The following is a 22,556-nucleotide window of genomic DNA, read 5'->3' as shown; positions in this document are numbered from 1 at the left end:
AGCAAAGGTTTTGATGTAAGTTTTAAGTTAGCTAGCTTGCTGAATGACTTCTGGACCAGATTTGAAAATGTAAAGACCCTCTTCTCCATGCTTAAGGTGGAGAAATTGACCGACAATACCCACAAAATGGTTATTGTCTGAATGTTCAATGAAACCGTTAGTGGAGAAGATATATGCACTTGGTTGGGTAGATATTGCTCTGTTAGAGGCCAAGCCATGAAAATGTTGGATGAGGATGGCATCTGGAACTGTTCCTGGAGAATTCCCATAATACAATGGGAGGATCCCCAGGGGTTCCAGGGCCTGAAACATTTTCCATCACTGATTGTGCTTGGAGAAAACAGAGGCTACATTTACTACCAGGGAATGCCTGAACTCTGTCGTAGATGTGGAGGGGTTGGGCACCTTGTGGAAGCTTGCCAGAAGTCTTTTTGCAGGAAATGTAGAGAAATTGGGCATACATTTGATGAATGTCCCAATGGCAGAAGGTGCAATCTGTGTGGAGAGTCTAATCATCTCTATAGAGACTGCCCAAAATCAAGTTAAGGCTAACAAAATGGCTGCTGCAGCAAACACTGAAACAAACGTTGTGAATGTTAACGAGGTTTGAATTTGAATAAGATTTGAATTTCCAGGCAAGCGTGGGGAGTGGTGGAGGAGAAATAAGGGGCGGAGCAACACCCAACTCCAATGGAAGGTTCCCCAACAGAAGAAATTAATGAAAGAGGAGAAACAGATGAAATGGTTGAAAATGAGGACCAAGATAAAAATAGGCTTGTTGGAGATGAACTACACTAGCCTGCCAACGGCTGGCGAGATCTGCTAGTTGCTGGTGGGGGAGGAGTAAAGAAACGGCCATCAGGTCTGACACTTCGTGCTTTCCATAGTGTGCTGCACCAACATTAGATTTAAAAAAAAAATTTTTTTATTGCATAACAGAAATATACATACAAATACCCACATGGTCAGAATTGTTGGTACCCTTGGTAAATATGATCAAAGAAGGCTGTGAAAATGAATCTGCATTGTTAATCCTTTTGATCTTAAAAATCACAAAAATCTAAAATATATATGAAATATATTCCCATTCATATTCACAATTTTGAGCACTCCAGGGTGATTATGAACATGAAATGATCCAGCCATGGCTTCCTGTTTCACAGAAATATAAATAGGAGGGAAAACAAAGCCCAAATTCCCTTAATCATCCATCACAATGAGAAAAACCAAAGAATATATTTCTGATGTGCAGCAAAAGATGATTGAGCTTCACAAATTAGTGAAGTGGCTTTAAGAAAAGAGCTAGAGCAGTGAAAATTCCCATTTCCACCATCAGGGCAATAATTAAGAATTTCCAATCAACATAAAATGTTATGAAACTGCCTGGAAGAGGATGTGTGTCTATATCGTCCTAATGCATGGTGAGAAAGAGAGTTTGAGTGGCTAAACACTCTCCAATGACCACAGCTGGAGAATTGCAGAAAATAGTTGACTCTCTGGGTCAGAAAACCTTTAAAAAAAAAGTTGTTTGGGAGGGTTTCAAGAAAAATTCTCGTCGCTCATCCAAAAACAAACTCCAGCATATTCAGTTATCAGACACGACTGGAACTTCAAATGGGACTGGCTTCTATGGTCAGATGAAACTAAAAAATGAGCTTTTTAGCAGCAAACACTCAAGATGGGTTTGGTGAACACAGGGATAAAAAGTATCCCATGTGTACAATGAAATATACTGCTGTATTTTTGATGTTGTGGGTCTATATTTCTGCTGGAGGTCCTGGACATCCTGTTTAGACACATGGCATCATGGATTCTATCAAATACCAACAGATAAAAAATCAATAAGTGACTGACTGTTAGACATCTTATATCCATGGAAGATCCATGTTTGGATCTTCCAACTGTACAATAATGCAAACACAAACCTCAAAAACAACACAACAATGGGTCACTGAGCACAAAACCAAGCTTCTCTATGAACTGAAGAGAAGAAGCAGCAACATGGAGCTGGGAATCTAAAAGGTCTGGAGTGATTCTGGATGAAGGAATGGTCTCTGATCTCTTGTCAGGTGTCTCTAACCTCATCAGGCATTATAGGAGAAAACTCCTATACTATTTTGGCAAATGGAGGTTTCAAAAAGTATTGAATAAAAGGGTAACGTTAATTGTGTCCAATGTGTATTAGAGAAAAACATTTATTTCATAATGATATTTCCCCATGTTTTAAATTCTTATTATCCAATGAAAGGTTAGATTTTTGTGATTTTTTAAAATATAGATCAAAAGGATTAACAATGCAGATTTATTTCCACAGCCTTCTTTGATCATATTTACCAAGGGTACCAACAATTCTGACCACGTGTGTACACCACCACTCTCTGATTGCAGGAAATTCAAGATAACAGAAATTGAAATGTTACAGGATTAGTATTCAGTTCTTACTGTTAGAACTCAATGACCAGCAATAAAGTACAACAACTTTATAGCAACCTTTTAACGAAGAAGAAAAAAAAATAGAAAAGCTCACCTGAGGGAAATTGACTGGAGTGTTCAGCACAGGGTATCTTCCGTTCAATAATTTTTTTATTTAATATTAATGACAAAATGAAAAATCAAGAACTCGCTTCATTTTTTTGTTTTTACATTCGGGGATAGAAAATGAACAAACAACTTGAATATTCAATCTCTACATATGGGCGGGAATGAAACGCCCCTCTCCGCTGATTGGTCAACCAAACATTACAACATAATAATAGTCCTCCCCTTCTATGGCTTCTTAACGATTCTTAAAAATGTGCCTTTTTTTATTATTCAGATTTCAATTAAAAAGCGATTGAACGGAAGATACCCTGATTGGAGAGCATACTGTCTATGCCATAGGAACGTTGCAATCGTCTCTTGGCTGTGGACCTCAAGATGTGCTGGTCATCTCCAAAACCAGGTAATTTATGTGCTCGAGCCTCTTCATAGATGAGATTCATTCAGGCATTTCCAATCTGCAAGAGATGACAATCAAAATAGCTAGCACATACAAGTCAGTTCTCTAAACAAAGAAAACAAATAGTATACATGCAAATATAGTACTTGCATATACCTGACCGCCAATAAGTACTTTTATAGTCTCTCGGTATAAATTATAGACATATCTATTGGCATATTGAGATTAATCAACATCGACTATTGGAATCATTTAACTATAAATGTTGCAACGTTGCACGAATAATAACTTTAGCGATTATTCAACATACCTCTCATATTCGTGTGGCTTCTAGACTGGTCTGTTCTGATGGCTCAGGCTCACACTGTCCAGCCTCCCCCACTGGACGCATCAGGAACAACAGGGGCGTAAAACTTGTAAAACTGCCTGCTCCTCCAGTTCTGAGACTTGGGTAAAGTTGGTTTTATATTCGCACATTCGGACTATTGCATTCAGTTACTTTGTTAATCACACTACATCGGACATTCAGCGGACATTCACAAGTAAATATGACATTAAAACAATACTTGGCCATTTTGATCCATTGTGAAAAAAACATTTAGTAGGTTGACGATGTCACTGATTAGAATTTGCAAAAAATAACTTTATTTCACATATAATTAGAAAGTTATTGAACGCGGAAATGTGTGAATGTTGTGAATGTGCGAATATAAAACCAACTTTACCCAAGTAGTTCTGAGCCTCTTTCTTTTCGTTCGGAGCGCAATGAGCGACCCAGAGTTTATTCAGCTCAGCGAGAGAGACTCTCAGCAGGACCAGCAGCAGCAGCGGGACAGTGATGAAGAGGAAGCCGCGCTGAACGCGCCCCAGAGCCGCGAACACAAGCGGCTGATGCGCGAGAGTTCAGCGGTGATTCTGCTGCTCGGGTTCGGGTTTCTGCTGTGGATTCTGGTTCTGATCTCAGTCCAGCAGCTCATCATCAGCAGCAGCCCGGGACACTTCAACTCCGTCCGCGCCAGGTACACTTTACCATAGGTAGCACTTTGAATATATGGTATTGCGTAATCACCTTACTATTAGTTATTGAACGCGGGAATGTGTGAATGTTGTGAATGTGCGAATATAAAACCAACTTTACCCAAGTAGCGCATTCATTTTTAATGAATTATAAACAAAATAGTTATTTGTTTGCAGGAGTGGTTCTAGGATTTCATCTTTAGTGGGGGCTTAGCCCTCAGAGAGACCTTTAACAATACAAATTAACTAAATAAACAATATTTTACTGTGCTTATGAAAACTGTATTACTGTATGACGTAATTAGACACAATTACCTATTAAAGTTGGTCAGAGGAGAACTGACCCCCGACTGAGCCTGGTTTCTCCCAAGGTGTTTTCTCCATTCTGTCACAGAGGGAGTTCTGGTTCCTCTGGCTTGCTCAGTTGGGGACACTTAATTTCTAGCGATTTCGTCTACATGATTGCACAGATACTATTTAAACTAAACTGAGCTGGACGATGACATCATTGAATTCAATAATGTAATGCCTTTAACTGAAAATTGAGTGTTTAATCTTGTCATTTTACATTATTGACACTATTTTCCTATTTTGATATTGTAAAGTTGCTTTGACAAAATCTGTATTGTTAAAAGCGCTATATAAATAAAGGTGAATTGCCTTGACTTAAAGTTACAGAAGTTACTTAGTGAGTGATTCTCCTGTTTTTCTTTTGTGATTAACATTATTAGCCTAATATAAGAAATGCATGGATCTGTTATTCTGACACACATCCAATATTTTCTAAACTGTTTATTTAAGACGCAACTGACTGCGTTACTTGGATACTCGTCAAGACAGCCATTGTGACATAATATTTTGTGTATTTGCTTATTTGCTCGAGAAGACACGAAAGTGAATGATAGAATAGAATAGTGTGGATTAGGATAGTATAGTAGAATAGTCTTTATTGTCATTATACACGGGTACAATGACACTCTTTTTGGCTTCTGCGCTTCAATTCAGTAATAAATGAGAATAGAATAAAAACAGCACAAAGGCCTTATGTGTAACACTGTTATGTTGTGAATCAGGAAGCATCTGGAGCGGATCACCAGCGTCGGGCCGCGGACCGTCGGGAGCCCAGAGAACGAGATCACCACAGTCAACTACCTGCTGGATCAGATCGAGCAGATCCGGTCCGAGAGTGAAGCCGGACCTCACTCCATCATAGTGGACGTCCAGCGGCCCAGCGGCTGCTTCAGCATCAGCTGCTACGACCGCCTGACCAACATCGCCGTCAAACTCCAGCCAAAGACCAGCGCTCAGCACTTCATGCTCGCTAACTGCCACTTTGACTCGGTGGCCAACAGCCCAGGTGCGTTTCTACAGCGCTTCAGTGAACCTGCTGTCTGTGGTTTCTAGCTCACGAGACGCTGAGTTTGCTGTGGTTTGGAGTGACAGTGATCAGATTGAGCAGTTTAAGGTTTTGTTGCGTTTGCTGTCAGTTTTCTTTGATGTTGGTTGCATATGGATGGATTATTTATGGATATATAGTGTATTATTATGGGATTGGGTTTTAGTACTGCGCTTGATTGACAGGATTAAAGTGTGTTGTATAAATTGGTTTTATTTTTTCTTTGAGTCATGTTTCTAGATCTGTGTGATTAATAATGTGTGTGTGTGTGTGTGTGTGTGTGTTTCAGGAGCCAGCGATGACGCCGTAGGTTGTTCAGTGATGCTGGAGGTTTTACATTCTTTAGCGAATCTCTCCACGCCTCTCAAACACGGCGTCATCTTCCTGTTCAACGGGGCCGAGGAGACCTACCTGCAGGTGAGAGGTCACAGAACAGCTGACCTTTGACCTCAGTGAGCATGTGATCATCTCCTTGAAATGTGTTCAGCTGGTTTGATGTGAATCACTTATATCACTGACATCTTTCATGGTCTCACTGTGTGTTTGCCACACACACACACACACACACACACACACACACTCATGCATGTAAAGGTGGAGTTTGATGTCTGATAAGATCCATCTTTCTCAGGCCAGTCACGGCTTCATTACCCAGCATCCCTGGGCTCGGCAGGTGCGAGCGTTTGTGAATCTGGAGGCGGCAGGAGTGGGGGGGAAAGAGCTGGTGTTTCAGACAGGTGTGTATCTGAGCTCAACACCTGGAATCTGCAGAACAAGCGCCAGAGTTAAAGAAATAGATCAGCATCAGCATTTACTCTCACTAAACCAGCGCTTCTCAACCAGTCGCCTCCAGAAGACAAAATGAGCATGACAGTCAGCTAAAACAATTAAAAACCAAGATATTTCTTATATTCATTCACCCCAGAATTCACATAGCCTTGAAAAGCTGGGAGTAGGACTACTGTAGGAGCGGGCGACCTGACGATTTAATATCGTGATCGATCTCGAAGACGTCCACGATCTACTTTTCAAGCGAATCGTAGAGATCCTGATCTTTTATGCCCTCATAATAGTGTTAAAACTACAGCAATGACAGCCTACACTGAGTGGTCAAATATATCACGCGTCTCTATCGCGGGTCTTTCACTGTCGCGTGGGCGTGAGCTAGCCTAGCAGAACTAGCGCGATGAATTTTAGTTTCAGTTTCGATTCCACTCCTTTACAGCGGTGCGCTTTCATCCATCCTAAACTTAACGTCCAAATCAGTCCGATCGTGTACTGTGACTGTCGTAAAATGCAGTCTACTTTACACAAAGACTGTCAGTTATGTCTTAAGTGATCAGAAACAATTACTGTGTGTCAGTAGATCAGCGCTTTCGGTCTTAAAGAGACAGTAGCCTAATAAACCTGCTGCTATCTCTGTCAAAATGTTAATCAAACAACAAAAGACAAGGGAAACATCACTCTCTGCTCTTGTCCGAATATTGTTATAACTTTAATAAGAATGAATGTACATTTGATTCACACAGTGAGGCAGTTTTTTAAGCTTAGTCTTAGGCTTTAATGACCAATATGACAGCTGATTCTTTCATGCAATTTTGTGTTTATTAAATGGTGCAAATAAGTTCATAGCCTTGTTCCAGTCTAGATGTTCTCGATAATACCTCTCAAAATTGGGAAGAATTTGCGACACCAGTTATAAGATTGTGATATTTTTTGGGGAAGATCGCCCACCCCTAACAGGGATAAATGAGGAAGCCTCATTTTAAAAGTGATTTCTAGACCAGGAAATGTTATGAAATTAGTAAAACCTTGAAACGTAATGGGCATTTTATAAGGAATATAAATTTTATGGCATATAATATTTTTAAATTTTTAAAAATTTTAAAATATTTGATTTTTAAAAATATTGTTACTTGCAATTTCTACCTGATATTTTATATATTACTTACGGTGGCTGAGAGAGCTCAATGCTCTGCAAATAGAAAAAACACCTGCAAATTAAGAAATCAACTTCATCAATTTGACAACACACAAGCTGCAAATGTTCACAACACAACCAAACAAAGAAACGCACTGCAAATAAAATTCTTTATTTGGTTGTGTTGTGAGCATTTGCACCACCTGCTGTCAAACTGAAGAAGATGTTTTCTTGATTTGCTGGTGCTTTTTCTATTTGCATGTGTTTTCTGAAGTTGCAGCGCGTTGAGCTCTCTCAGCCACCGTAAGTAATATATAAAATATCAGGTAGAAATTGCAAGTAACAATATTTTTAAAAATCAAATATTTTATCTTTATCCAGTAAATCAGGAATGACTGTAAATGACTGTAAATTCACCGGTTACTAAGAGCAGGAGCCTATAGAAGCTTACAGAATAAAATTGCAACCTTTTTAGAATTGTGAGATAAAATCTGCAATTGCCTTTTTAACAAGTTTATATCTCACACTTCTGACTTTCTCTTTGCAATTCCACATTTATATCTCACAATTCTGAGTATGTATATTTAAAAAAAAAAAATCTAAATTATGAGAAAATGTCAGAAAAGTCAGCATTTACATGTTTTGATTCTGTGGCAGAAATAAGCTTTCATACTTAAAACTTCTGGAAGTTTAATTATAACTATTTGCTCGCTTTAATCTGGGGAACTATACATTTCCAGGTTTCTATAAATTAAAAATAAATACACATTACAGCAGATGAACCAGAGGAAAGACATTATCTTACATGGAGTCTTGGAGTCAGAAAGGTTGAGGATGGCTGATCTTAACCAGATGTGTTTTGTTTTTTGTGCAACACAAATGTTCATCAGATTGATAATTTGTCTGTTCACATTCACTTCCATGACATGGAAAAGAGCAGTGTGATCATTCTGTCAAATGACTAAACGTGAGGGTGAGTAAATGAGGTAGAATGAGCCTTGTGTGTGTGTGTTTGAGGTCCGAGGAACCCGTGGCTGGTCCAGGCTTACGCCCGAGCCGCCGTTCACCCGTTCGCCACAGTGGTTGGTCAGGAGATTTTCCAGAGCGGACTCATTCCTTCAGGCACAGACTTCTACATCTTCAGTCACTTTGGGAATATTCCTGGTATGAAATACACACTGTAAAAATCAGAGTAAAAAACATGGCAGCTGTGGTTGCCAGAACTTTACCGTACAACAATACAGAATTACGTTTTACAGATTGAAAGCATATTTACAGTAATAACGCATATTTATTGTGTTAATGTATTGCTGATGTAAGAAGAAAAGTTAATGGTAATGATAAAATCAGGAGTGTTGACTGAGACTGTCAGATCATGTTTAAGATATTCTTAAGTGCAAATCTTCCTCTGTCTCATTCTGCAGGAATTGATCTGGCGTTCATAGAGAACGGTTTCCTCTATCACACGAAATATGACACTCCAGACCGAATCCACACCGACTCCATCCAGAGAGCAGGTGAGACGTCTGATTCCTGATCTACAGCCTCACATGAAGATATTAGGAAATAAAACATCTGCTTCAGAGAGAATGAAGTTCTCAGCTGCTGCTCTGTTTAAGATGTGGCTCAGTGGTAGAGCATTGCGTTAGCAGCGCAAAAGGTCATGGGTTCAATTCCCAGGGAACACACATACTGATTAAAAAAAAAACCTATAGCCTGAATGCACTGTAAGTTGCTTTGGATAAAAGCATCTGCTAAATGCACAAATGTACTTGAAATACTGAATGAGAGAAAATCAGACCTGAGACGAGCTGCATTCTCATTATACACACAAACACACTCTCTCGCTGTGTGTTACTGCTCCGATAAGACATCTCACACTCAGCGCTTCAGACGAATCGAATCAAGGATGGACACTGTTTTAAGAGGGCTTTACTTATTTCTATGCATAGAAATAAGTCTTAGGGCCACATTTACTTTTACTAAGCAGGGCAAATGAGTGTAAGAGTGCTATAATGACATAAAAGAGCAGATGTGAGTGTAAATTTCTGCAGGTGATTTAATGACAATGAGCACAGACACAGATCATCTCCATAATGACAATCTCATTCTACCAAGAGCAGCACAAATCAGCGTCTGCTTCAAGACATGTTTTTGGAGTGATAAATAATAGCTCAAATACCAGTAAACTGACTACTGCAAACATTAACAAATCATGTTGCGTGATTCATTTAAATCCTCTCCTCGGATAAATGTTGCGTCTGAAAGGAAAATTCCTACAAATGCATATTCAATAAGGTCAGCCACAAAATAGCTAATTCTTCACCCTAACAGTAGTTTTTAAATGCCAAAAGAGAGTTTGCACTGACACAAGCTCTTAGTAAATCTCACAACATTCACATTTATTCATTTAGCAGACACTTTTATCCAAAGTCAAATGGTAACGAAATAGTCGTTTGAAGATTGCCAGGGAATCAGCATTTCGAATGGGGGTGGGAAAAATCATTCCACCAGCCAGGAATGATGAGCGAAAATGGAAAGTGATTTTGTGCCTCTCTGTGATGGTTCTACGAGGCATTGCTCATTTTTAGATCTCAGATTTCTAGGGCTGGTCCGAATACCATTTTTTGAGCTTTGAAGCTTCGGTAGTAATCAACACCGAATATTCGAAGCTTCGGAGGGAGGGGGCTGAACATATTCTTCTCTCTAATAAAGGCAGGAATCTCTGTGTGTCTGTCTGTCTGTTTGCATTTGATTATGTCGAGAACCGTTCATCCAATCAACTTCACACGTGGCGGGTGTGTTGCTTCAGACCCAAGGGAGTGCAGTGTTGGATTCTGGTGCAATATGGACACGCGACACGTAACACGTTCAAAATCTTTGCAATGTGGTCTTTGAAAGTCAGATTACACCAAGATTACCAAACCTGATGGGGTAATTGTAGAAGAACCTAGCTGGATGGTGAGATTATTCTGTAGAGTGAAGTGGCAGGGAAGATAAGAAGCTCTCTTTGCCAGGTTGAGCAGTAGTTGATGTTCTTTCATCCATGCTGAGATGTTCTCCAGGCAGCCTGAGATCTGTGCAGCTACTGTTGGATCATCTGGTTGAAATGAAAGATAGAGCTGTGTCATTAGCATAGCAATGGTAGGAGAAACCATGTGACTGAATGATGGGTCCCAGTGATGTAGTGTATATGGAGAAGAGGAGGGGTCCAAGAACTGATCCCTGTGGAACCCCAGTAACCAGTTGATGTGCTGTGGATACCTCCCCTCCCCAGGCCACCTTGAAAGACCTACCAGTGAGATCGGATTCAAACCAGCGAAGTTGAATCCCTGTCATGCTCAGTGATGAGAGGATGGACAGGAGTATCTGATGATTGACAGTGTCAAAAGCAGCAGATAGATCCAGCAAAATAAGAACTGATGATTTGAAATCAGCTTTTGCAATCCGCAAGGCTTCAGTGACTGACAGTAGCACAGTCTCAGTTGAATGTCCACTTCTGAAACCTGACTGCTGGGATCCAGTTGGTTATTCTGTGAGGAAAATAGTGATACCTGTTTGAGAACATCTCGTCTGAGTGTTTTCGCTATGAATGGAAGGAGAGAGACAGGTCTGTAGTTGTCAGTGTGGACACAGAGCAGAGAAAGATGAAAACAAACACTGATACATACTCCGGTCTGACAGATCTTTTGATTTGCGCCATTTTCTCTCTGCTGCCCTGAGTTTGGACCGATGCTCATGGAGAACATCTGATAACCAGGGGTTAGAGGGAGCAGCATGTGCTGGCCTGGAGGAAAGAGGACATATATCGTCTAGACAAGAAGTTAAAGTAGAGCATAAAGTGTCAGTTGCTGCATTCACATCCAGAGATGAGAAATGGGTAGGTGAGGGAAGAGAGGAGGACACTACAGAGGAAAGATGGGAGGATGAAAGGGAACACAATATCAAAATGTAGGTTAAAGGTTATGAAGAAATGGCTAGAGATATGTAGAGGTTTTATCAAAATGCTGTCTGCAGTACAATTGCTAGTGTAAACTAAGTCAAGTTCTTTGCTTGATTTGTGGGTGCATGTGGTGGTAAGGCGTTTGAAATCAAATGAAGCAAGGGGTGAATGGAAATCTGCAGCATAAAGCTTCTCCAGATGGATGTTGAAGTCGGGGAATGAGGACAGCAGCCCATCCAACTCCTCTAGGAAGGTGCCCAGTTGACCAGGAGGGCGGTAAATTATTACAACATGAAGTTTTATAGGAGGTGTTACAGTAATAGCATGCTATTCAAATGAGTTATTATTGCATAGGGTGAGCAGCAGGGGTTGCTGAGTCTTCTGGATGAATCCAGGATACTGAGTGTAGATTGGGAAGGATTAGCTGCAATAAAATTTTGGACAGTTTGCACTTAAGTGCAGGAAGCGAGCAATACAAAAAGCAAACGCTTTTTCTGTTTATATAAGTATTCTATAATTACAAATAAGTACAATCAAAATAAAAATTATTACGATAGAAGAAAAGTATAAATAGATAGTAAATGAAATAATCCCTCCTAGCAGCAAGTTAAAATCTAAACAACAGCAACAGTATTAAACAAACACTTAAGCGCTACCGCTTTCTCTGCTGACTAATCGCTTCTCATTTTTCATGACTTGTGCAAATGTTGTTGTCAGTGAACAGATCCTCTAACATTCTTTTGATGTTAGAGACTCTTGCTAGATACATAAAATCTTTCAGAATATTACAAGATTTATTTTTGTGCTCCTAAACGTCTCGAAAGATTCAGTTAATGTCTGTGTGTGTGTGTGTGTGCGTTCATTATATCTGCTCTCTTGTTCTGTACCGTAATGCTTGACTTCGACTGTTGTATTGTTTTTGTAAAGCTGCAGAAGAGCAATATAATGAAAGAAGCCAATGTTCCGTAAGTAACTAAATTTATTAATAAAATAATCAAAATGAATAATGCATTAGCCTAATAAGCAAACGGAGTCTTGTATTCAGCTCATGTGCAACACGTTTGTTTGCATAACTTCTTGTAGATGCGGCTTGTCCAATCAGAATGTAGAGCCAGTGCTGTATGTTTTATGATATTATATTATATTTCTCTGTGGATCAGACATCACTGCTACTGTAATGTGTCATCCGGCATTCAGCTGTGTTGACTTCCTGTTCATCTCTGTCGCCAGGCGACAACATCCTGTCTGTCCTCCAGCACCTGGTGATGTCAGATGAACTGGCGGATTCCTCTGAGTATCGCCATGGAAACATGGTGTTCTTCGACCTGCTGGGATTGATGATGCTGGCGTATCCCGCTCACGTCGGCACCGTCATCAACTACATAACGGCCGTCGCCACGGTGATCTACCTGGGCGGGAAATGCTTGTTAACCAGCAGTGTGGGTACGTAATGGATAGCATGACCAGAAATAAGTCTGTCACTAATTGTGTTCGTGTATTTTCCTGTTATCACTGAATGCTGTTATTAAGAAAATTCGTTAATGGGCATTTTTAAAAAGAACACTTCTTTGGACATTTTTGATTTTCTATCAAATATCAGGAGGCTTACAGGTGCTGGTCATATAATTAGAATATCATCAAAAAGTTGATTTATTTCACTAATTCCATTCAAAAAGTGAAACTTGTATATTATATTCATTCATTACACACAGACTGATATATTTCAAATGTTTATTTCTTTTGATTTTGATGATTATAACTGACAACTAAGGAAAATCCCAAATTCAGTATCTCAGAAAATTAGAATATTACTTAAGACCAATACAAAGAAAGGATTTTTAGAAATCTTGGCCAACTGAAAAGTATGAAAATGAAAAGTATGAGCATGTACATCACTCAATACTTAGTTGGGGCTCCTTTTGCCTGAATTACTGCAGCAATGCGGCATGGCATGGAGTCGATCAGTCTGTGGCACTGCTCAGGTGTTATGAGAGCCCAGGTTGCTCTGATAGTGGCCTTCACCTCTTCTGCATTGTTGGGTCTGGCATATCGCATCTTCCTCTTCACAATACCCCATAGATTTTCTATGGGGTTAAGGTTAGGCGAGTTTGCTGGCCAATTAAGAACAGGGATACCATGGTCCTTAAACCAGATACTGGTTGCTTTGGCACTGTGTGCAGGTGCCAAGTCCTGTTGGAAAATGAAATCTGCATCTCCATAAAGTTGGTCAGCAGCAGGAAGCATGAAGTGCTCTAAAACCTCCTGGTATATGGCTGCGTTGACCTTGGACCTCAGAAAACACAGTGGACCAACACCAGCAGATGACATGGCACCCCAAACCATCACTGACTGTGGAAACTTTACACTGGACCTCAAGCAACGTGGATTGTGTGCCTCTCCTCTCTTCCTCCAGACTCTGGGACCCTGATTTCCAAAGGAAAAGCAAAATTTACTTTCATCAGAGAACATAACTTTGGACCACTGAGCAACAGTCCAGTTCTTTTTGTCTTTAGCCCAGGCGAGACGCTTCTGATGCTGTCTGTTGTTCAATAGTGGCTTGACACAAGGAATGCGACAGCTGAAACCCATGTCTTGCATACGTCTGTGCATAGTGGTTCTTGAAGCACTGACTCCAGCTGCAGTCCACTCTTTGTGAATCTCCCCCACATTTTTGAATGGGTTTTGTTTCACAATCCTCTCCAGGGTGCGGTTATCCCTATTGCTTGTACACTTTTTTCTACCACATCTTTTCCTTCCCTTCGCCTCTCTATTAATGTGCTTGGACACAGAGCTCTGTGAACAGCCAGCCTCTTTTGCAATGACCTTTTGTGTCTTGCCCTCCTTGTGCAACGTGTCAATGGTCGTCTTTTGGACAACTGTCAAGTCAGCAGTCTTCCCCATGATTGTGTAGCCTACAGAACTAGACTGAGAGACCATTTAAAGGCCTTTGCAGGTGTTTTGAGTTAATTAGCTGATTAGAGTGTGGCACCAGGTGTCTTCAATATTGAACCTTTTCACAATATTCTAATTTTCTGAGATACTGAATTTGGGATTTTCCTTAGTTGTCAGTTATAATCATCAAAATTAAAAGAAATAAACATTTGAAAAATATCAGTCTGTGTGTAATGAATGAATATAATATACAAGTTTCACTTTTTGAATGGAATTAGTGAAATAATTATATGACCAGCACCTCTATATTATATAATATTGATAGTGTTCATTATACTTTATATTTTATTTTATTGAATAAAATATTGTTAAATATGTTAAAAATATTGTTAAAGTACTGCATTGTCTTTATTTATTGAAGTTCCTGTGCTTTTATAATTATTTTAATATCTACTATGAGTATTTATTTATTTATTCATTCATGTATTATATAATTAATTCATGTATTCATTTATTCATGTAAACACTGAATAAGCTCTTTCCGCTCCTCTGTGACAGGGTGTGTTTTGGCGCGTCACATAATCTGTGCAGCTGGCCGGTACATGCGTAATCTGGTGTGTGCGGTGTTTGTGCTGATCTTGAGCTGGTTCTTCTCTCTGCTGATGGTTCTGCTCGTGGCTTGGCTCGTCACGCTGATGGGCCGCTCCATGTTCTGGTACAGTAACTTATACGCCGCCGTCTATCTGTACGGACCTGCCGCCGTCTGCGTTCTCCTGCTGATCCACACGCTAGTGAAGAACCGCTGCTACAGGGTGAGTGATGGACAAAACACCGCACACTTTACTGACACACAAACTCATCTGTCATCACGACGGATGAAGTCACAGATCTGATGGAGACAGACAGGTGTCTCTGCAGCTCTTAGTAGCAGGTGTGCTGAGAGGTGAAGTGTTATAACAGAAGCCGCTTTTCCTCCGCTGGGCCAAACGCATGGCACAATTCCAAACTGTTCCCGGACGGAATTCTCCCGGAATGTTGACGCGTGCTGCTGGAATGCATGTAGTCATGTCAGCACTCAGGATCGGTCGCTCATCTGTTGCGTGCTTGCCAGTTTCTCTGTTGTTGTGCTAAATGCACGGTTTGGCATGATATGGGAAGAGCGGTTAGAAACTTCCACTAACCCACACCCTGGCAGATGTCACACTTCAGCAACTCTGCTTCCTGATCAACTGAACTGATGTTAACCTAAACTTTAAACACACCATTTTATGACAAATTAGCTTAATTTAAACAATGCCCAATACTTTTATGCCCAATCAGAAGCTTTATTCAAATAAATAACATTTATTTTTAATTTCAAATCAGAGAAGAGATGATGATGATGATGATGATACAAAGAGAAGCAATGTGAAATCTGTGTCTGTGTGTCTGTCTCTCTGTGTGTGTGTGTGTGTGTGTGGTTCAGAGCATGAGTCGTGTGGATCTGGCCGAGCTCTTCTTTGACGGCAGTCTGCTGTTGTGGTGTTTTGTGCTGCTCTTCTTCACTCACCGCGGCTGGTGTTCAGCATATGTGCCCATGATGATGGTCCTGTTCCCGCTCATCAGCAAACTGCTGCTCACAAAGCTCTTCAGAGCCAGAGGTCAGAGGTCACACCACACACATACAACATAATCATTTTAAAGTGCCCCAATTGGATTTCTGAAAAGGACCTTCCATGCAGTGTCTAATATGTGAATGAAAACAGTCTGCAAAGTTGTAAAGCTGAAACTGCATTATAAATAAAGTTATTTCTCTCAAAAGAAAGAGTTGACTTTGAACTGCTGAAAGAATCGTATTAAATTCAAAGTTCACGGCACAAGTTAGTACATTTGCATAATTGCATAAGTGTTTAAAATTCATCTTTACTCTGATACCACAGCAGTATAATCACAAACGTTTGCTGTGTTTCCATCATTTTACTGACGACCGCTTCTTTTTTGCAAAAAGCTAAAGTCATCAGTTGTTGATGATTCTGTTTTGACATAATAATCATGTAGTGATCTGAATAACTGAGTTAGGTTTTCTTTGTTGGTTATGTCAACTCTGTGAACAACATTAAGTTCTGACATGTTCAGTATAATCAGACAGATGTCTTTAAAACTTTTGATCAAAAACTTAAAACTATCTTTAATTTAGACACACAGACATCAAGAATCAGTGTGAGAATCACAACAACAGTGACCATCAAAAGCGCATGTTGTAGCCAATCCAAACTCATCCACGGCTCCCATCATGCATTGTGGCATGCATAAATTATGAGCACAGTTGTCTTAGTAATTTCTTTTATTCCTACTATTTTCTTTTCTTTTTGCTGTTTTTATGTGACTTTTTAGTAGCTTGTTTTGTGATGTTCAGAGTTGATCTGTGTATCTGAATATGCTGTTTGTCACCGTTGTTGAGATTCATACTCTGATTCTTGTGTGCGCCTAAAAGAAAAACTTTTGTTTAGGTGTTTTTTTTTTTTTTTTTTTTTTGGGATCAGAACAGCTTGTAAGAAGTCCTTCCAAAATCTTTCACTCTAGAATCACAAGGTTGTTGTAATCAATAAAGGAAGTTCAACTCAGAGGTCAGACTCTAAATGAGTTCAGTGATTCAGGTCAAATAATGGATATGCTGAAACAGTCATCACCACCTGATGACTTTTGCTCTTTGCAAAAGTCTGGCTGTTATGATTCAGCTGTAGCAGCCAAACGAAATGTAATATTAAAAAGTCAAGGATCAAGTAGTCTCAGCCTCAGACGTCACAAGAGCCCAACTAAACACTGACCACTATAATGGTGACTTAAACAATTGTGATCTTGTTCTTTGGTGATTCTGCTTGTTAACATCAGGTGTGTTCAATAATGGTCAATCATCACTCAATGAATCTCTTAATTACCTCATTAACTTTAACACTGCTTCAATGTTACTTTGTACACTCTGTAGTGTGGACACATATAGGCACTCAGCAGTGTTCATTTGACACCGGGGATTTGCTGTGAACCTGACCAATCAGAACAGAGTAGCCTCATGCATAGGAGGATTAAGGAAAGATGAATCTTTGAATGATTCGTTTGAGAGTTGTTGAGATAAGGTAAAATTAAATGCATATTATAAGAAAATTAAAGTGTTGACCTTGTATGCATGTAAACCTGTTGTTTGCAGGTCCCAAAACCATATTATGAACCTTTCTAATAGCATAATATGGGCACTTTAATATTTGAATTAAAACGGGTTATGAATTAAAAAATTATTTTTAATATTTTTATTAGAATTGGACAAAATGACTTTATAATATGTGTATTAAAGCTGGACTTTTATTTTAGGATGTTTCAGGTCTCTGCAGTAGTTTCGCTCAGGATGGGGTCAAAGGGCAGAAATCAGGGCTCTGTTTAATTGAGGTCGTTCATGATCTAGTGCCACATGGTTTGTGCTGACGGTCATTAGTGCTGTCTCTGTGTGTGTGTGTGTGTGTGTAGGAGCGTCTCTGCTGTACTCCGTCCTGTACCTGACGGGTCTTGCTGTGCCATATGTCTACATCCTGTTCCTCATCCATTTGGTTTTTGAGGTCTTTACACCTATTATGGGCCGCAGCAAAGAGGAAATCCCACCAGACATCATCCTGGCGTCACTAGTTACCGTGGCGACCGTAATTCTGTCTTCCTATTTTGTGAGTCATACAGACTAACTGTAAGTTTAACTGCGTTCCAAATGACACACTATACTCTATGTACTTATGCACTGTTGCGACAGTTGAGTCCATGAAGTGTTCAACACACCACACATTTTTCGGTTATTTAAGTGCATCATCCGGGTATTTAAAATGTACTTTTTCTTTTTGGAATTTTCAGTGTGAACACACTACACACACTATTCATACTATAAAACGTCATAGAATAGTGCCTAAGTACACAACTTATAGTGAATTCAAGTTCAAACTGTCAAATATTCAAATACAACAAGAGATTAAATCAGGGGTCAGCAACCTATTGCACGTTTGCCAACAGTGGCACGCAGAGGGATAATCATTGGCACATGAGCAATAGAGAAAACTGCATACCGACGTACATTTTGAGGTAATCATTCCTCACAGTCACACAGTCTGTTAGGATCTCCTAATTAAAAAGTGATTTTACCCCCCTTATTGCTGAGAAATATAAAGTAGCGATTCAGTATCAATAAAGTCCCGTTTAAAGTCAAGTTTCTGAGCTCCTGAATGTTTCTGTGTGCGCGAGGTGTGTCCATAAAAGCAGTGCATTAATATAGAACGGTGATTAAACTGAATGGTTGTAATGCACAATTGGCCTGGTCTCACACACACACACACACACACACACTCACATATTGGCACAGCGGTTAACCAGAAAAATTAAAAAAGGCACTTCATGCCCAAAAGGTTGTCAACCCCTGGATTAAATCATCTTGTTCTAATTATTGTCTGTCTGTCTCTCTCTCTCTCCAGATTCATTTCATCTATCTGTCCCACAGTACGAAGCGGGTCTTAGCTGTTCTGGGGTCAGTGTTCACGCTGATGTTTGTTCTGGTCAGCTGTGGTCTGTTCTTCCCGTATTCTGCCGACCCGTCCAGCCCACGACCCAAGCGCGTCTTTATCCAGGTACAGCTGGTCACTGATCCGTCTTTACAGCAGGGTCTTCACACTTTACTGAAACTCAGACCATAACGTATTGTCCTTACTTTAAATAAGCATTTTGTTTAAGTTTTTGTATATATTTTAATTATTTAGTTGCCAAGCTTGTATTTTTTTCTTAAAGTACTTTAGAAGAATTCTTCAGTAAAATGAGTCTAAATCTGATGAATCGATCAAATAATGCTCAGCTGAATGGATTATTGTACGAGTTGTGAGGTCAGCCTTCATCAGTCAGTTGTGTGTGTGTGTTTCCAGCACATCACTCGCAGCTTCCACACACTGAACGGCTCGCTGCAGAGCTCCGACTCAGGCTTATGTATCAACGATATGGATTACACCGGCATGCAGCACATCACACCACACATCCCACAGATCAACGACAGCATCGGCACACACTGTCAGGACTGGCTGCCCTACTACGGCTTCACAAGGTTCCTCACGCTCCAGTTCCTGTCCGATGAGTGTATAGAGAATGATGGAGTTCATGTCCAGCTGAACTGAGCCACTGAAGCTCCTGACGTCTTTCTCTCATTGTTTCAGGAAGAGCTGGTATCTTCCGGCTCCTGAAGTCTCTCCTAAAGCTGCGCTGGAGTTCCAGCTCTTATCCAGACAGGAGACTCAATGGGGAACCGTTAAAATGACCTTTGAGGTCAAAGGTGAGACTCCAGCCTCATTTTATCGTGATCCTAATGGGAATGATATCTGCTGGATTTTCATTAAATATAATAATGACTGTTGTTAAATTTATTTTTCAAAAAACATTTTTTAAATTATAAAATGTAACAAAATTATAAACTATTTTAAAACTATATACACTGCCCAGCCAAAAAAAAAAAAAAAAACAGTCACTGTTTGGATTTAAAAGGCAAACACTTAGGAATCTATGATTGGATCATTATTACAGTGTTTATTATGTTTCTAGCATGAACAGTTCTTTAACCCTAAATGATGGCGTGTGTAGCTTTTTCTAAAACAACTGTGTCAGAAGACGTGCCATGGCCATATTCCAGAATTGGCACCTCTGAGTCCAGACCGTAACCTCAGTATATTACAAATAGAACCGTTTTCAACTATTTTATAATTATATTTGTATGTTTTATACTAGTACTAGTTTTATAAATGCATTTTTCAAATAGAATCATGTTGAAAAACTGCTTTTAGTATTGCAGATGTAAAAAATTTCAACTAGTTGTATAATTTTATGTGAATAATATATGTGACACTGGACCACAAAACCAGTCTTAAGTCGCTGGGTATATTTGTAGCAATAGCCAAAAATACGTTGTATGGGTCAAAATTATTTTATGCCAAAAATCATTAGGATATTAAGTAAAGATCATCTTCCATGAAGATATTTTGTAAATTTCTTACCGTAAATATGTCAAAACTTAATTTTTCATTAGTAATATGCATTGCTGAGAACTTCATTTGGACAATGTAACACAATTCGTAGATACGGGAAGAAGGAGGCGGGAACCGGCGAACATTCATACAAGTTTAATAAAATAAATAAACACAAAAGTAAAGCGCCAGCCCCTCGCGGACGACTGTCGCACACAAAACACAAATAAAAGTCCAGGCCTGGTCCTCTCCTCTCCTCCGCACTGTCATCGCTGTGCACTCTACTCCCCCCCCTCCCCCCTCTCTGGGAGGAGCCAATCACGGCGGCCGCGGCGTACCTGGGGGTAACGTTAAGGACAGACGAGGCGAGAGAAAAGGAGATAGAAAGATGAGGAGAGGCAGAGACGAGAGAGGGGAGAGAGGGAAAAAAAAATGTAAAATTCACCACCATCCGCTCCTTCGTGCTGCCCGATCTCGTCAGCACCACGATCCCCTTCAACAGCGTGGGCTCTTGACAGCGTGTCCCTGATAGCACATACATACAAAGAATAACGGCGGTTATTGAGTCAGTGGTTACTGGTTATTGAGCCAACAGCAAAGAACAGAATCAGAGGAACTTAATTACACAGACAAACAAGAAAACAAGGATAATCTCACACACCTGAACTGAAAGAAAGTCCAAACTAGGGGCGTCAAATGAGGGCCGCAGCCCTGAAGAGTTTAGTTCCAACCCTGCTCCAACACACAAACCATCTAGTTTTCAAAAAAGCCTGAAGGACCTGATTATCTGGATCAGTTGGAGCTAAACTATGCAGAGCTGTGGCCCTCCAGGAACTGAGTTCAACAACCCTGGTCCAAACTGAATGAGACTGTCGCAGTCTGTCTGTTTGTCTACACAAATATTTGTCTTTGTTTTAGAGAACAAAATGCAATACTCAGCAGCATTCAGTAATCCAGTCCGTGTGTTTGACTCGTTTAGTTCAGAGTCACAAACACACTCTCTGTGTTTATGAATGGTGTTGAACATCTGTTGTCCTTTTTTAGGTCCGAGTCACATGTCTCTGTCCCTGAGTCCTCGTGCCGAAGCGTCTCTGAGCGGCTGGTCGTTCGGCAGCGGGATGCTGCGCCACAGCGGAGAGAGTTTCATATTTTACTCTCACGGTCTCGACGCTCCGGCCTGGACCTTCTGGATTGAGATCTCGGTGAGTTTGAGCTCCAGAACCACGTTTAACCTGAGGAGCATCACAGCGTTTATTGTGTTTTCTCATCTTCAGCCGCTCAAGTCCTCAGACACGTCTCCTGACGAGGGCTTGATCTCTCTGGCCATCTCCGCTCATTATTTCTCTGGTTCAGACGGACGCTCAGAGCCGCTCGAGTCCTTCCTGAAGAGATTCCCGGACTGGGTGTTCTCATCCTCCTGGATCAGCACATACCACGTGTACAGATACTGAGACACACACACACACACACACACACACACGTTTACTTGGCTATCTAAATAGGGACATTCCATAGGCGTAATGGTTTTTCTACTGTACAGACCGTATATTCTATTGCCCTACACCAACCCTTCACCTAAACCTACCCCTTACAGGAAACTTTCTGCATTTTTACAATTTCAAAAAAACTTTTAGTTAATTTTTAAACCTGTTTTACAGATGAGGATGTCCCCAAAGGAAGGGTTTTGGAGGTTTTGTCAGGTTTACCTCACTTTTGGGTACAAATTACAATGAATGAACTTAACCCAAAATATGGTTAAGTAGGCACATACTGTACACACACACACACACACACACACAAATAAATAGTGAAATAAAGTACTGATACCAGAAAAATCTACTTAAGTACAGTAACAAAGTACTTCCTATCTCTGGAAAAATTGTCACTACTGTTGAGGATCGCATAAACATATAAGCTTTAAAGGGATCCCTGGGTATTAAGACTTGTATGGCTTAATATAACGTAAATAATGTCTCATATTTCAGATATGTAGTAGAAAACCAAAGATTTATGTTATTTTTAAAAATCACACACATTTTGGACTTTGGGGGGCACCATTATTCTGATGACGTAAGCTAGAGCGCTACCTGTTGCTATTTTTACCACAACACAACTCAGAAAATAAAACACTGATATGATGACCACAGCTACTGAAAGATCTTACAGGTGGCGATGGATATACAGTAAGTATAGGTTTAAACCAAATGCTGTACCATCGATGCTTCCCCACAAGGAGTCTAAATGCCCCGGATATCGAGGGAAATCCACGCTGAGAAACTCCTCTAGCGGCCGCGCGGCATGATTACATCCTAACAGATGGCATCTAGCGTTTCTTGTCTCAGCCGTTAAGCTCTTTCAGTGGCTGTGGTCTACTATAAGACTCAAAAGCATCAGGGCTAAATTTGCTGAAATTTGGTCTCATACTGTATCGTGTATCTTGT

The 22,556-nt window shown here is 40.2% G+C and overlaps 1 protein-coding gene and 1 long non-coding RNA gene across 2 annotated transcripts; one reads left to right on the top strand and one right to left on the bottom strand.

Annotated features, from left to right (window-relative positions):
• Window positions 1–1,028: 1,028 nt before the first annotated feature.
• On the bottom strand, window positions 1,029–3,388 carry LOC131530802 (uncharacterized). Its single transcript, XR_009268490.1, has 3 exons — window positions 3,249–3,388; window positions 2,528–2,996; window positions 1,029–1,813 (listed from the first exon to the last, which is right to left on the bottom strand). It is a non-coding gene; the product is annotated as an uncharacterized LOC131530802 (long non-coding RNA).
• A 249-nt stretch (window positions 3,389–3,637) lies between these two features.
• Window positions 3,638–21,588, top strand: LOC131530780 (endoplasmic reticulum metallopeptidase 1-like). The gene is made up of 15 exons (XM_058761226.1): window positions 3,638–3,957; window positions 5,029–5,312; window positions 5,641–5,768; window positions 5,983–6,088; window positions 8,290–8,436; window positions 8,697–8,789; window positions 12,446–12,658; window positions 14,666–14,919; window positions 15,573–15,747; window positions 17,606–17,796; window positions 18,589–18,741; window positions 19,030–19,205; window positions 19,315–19,430; window positions 21,160–21,317; window positions 21,390–21,588. Exons 1-15 carry the CDS (start codon window positions 3,638–3,640, stop codon window positions 21,564–21,566), a joined length of 2,691 nt encoding a protein of 896 aa, XP_058617209.1. The 3' UTR covers window positions 21,567–21,588.
• The last annotated feature ends 968 nt before the right edge of the window (window positions 21,589–22,556 follow it).

Source organism: Onychostoma macrolepis, chromosome 22 (genome assembly GCF_012432095.1).
Source record: "Onychostoma macrolepis isolate SWU-2019 chromosome 22, ASM1243209v1, whole genome shotgun sequence".
Taxonomy (NCBI): Eukaryota; Metazoa; Chordata; class Actinopteri; order Cypriniformes; family Cyprinidae; genus Onychostoma; species Onychostoma macrolepis.
The sequence above is the reverse complement of the archived record's forward strand: the minus strand, read 5'-3'. Positions and strand labels throughout refer to the sequence as shown.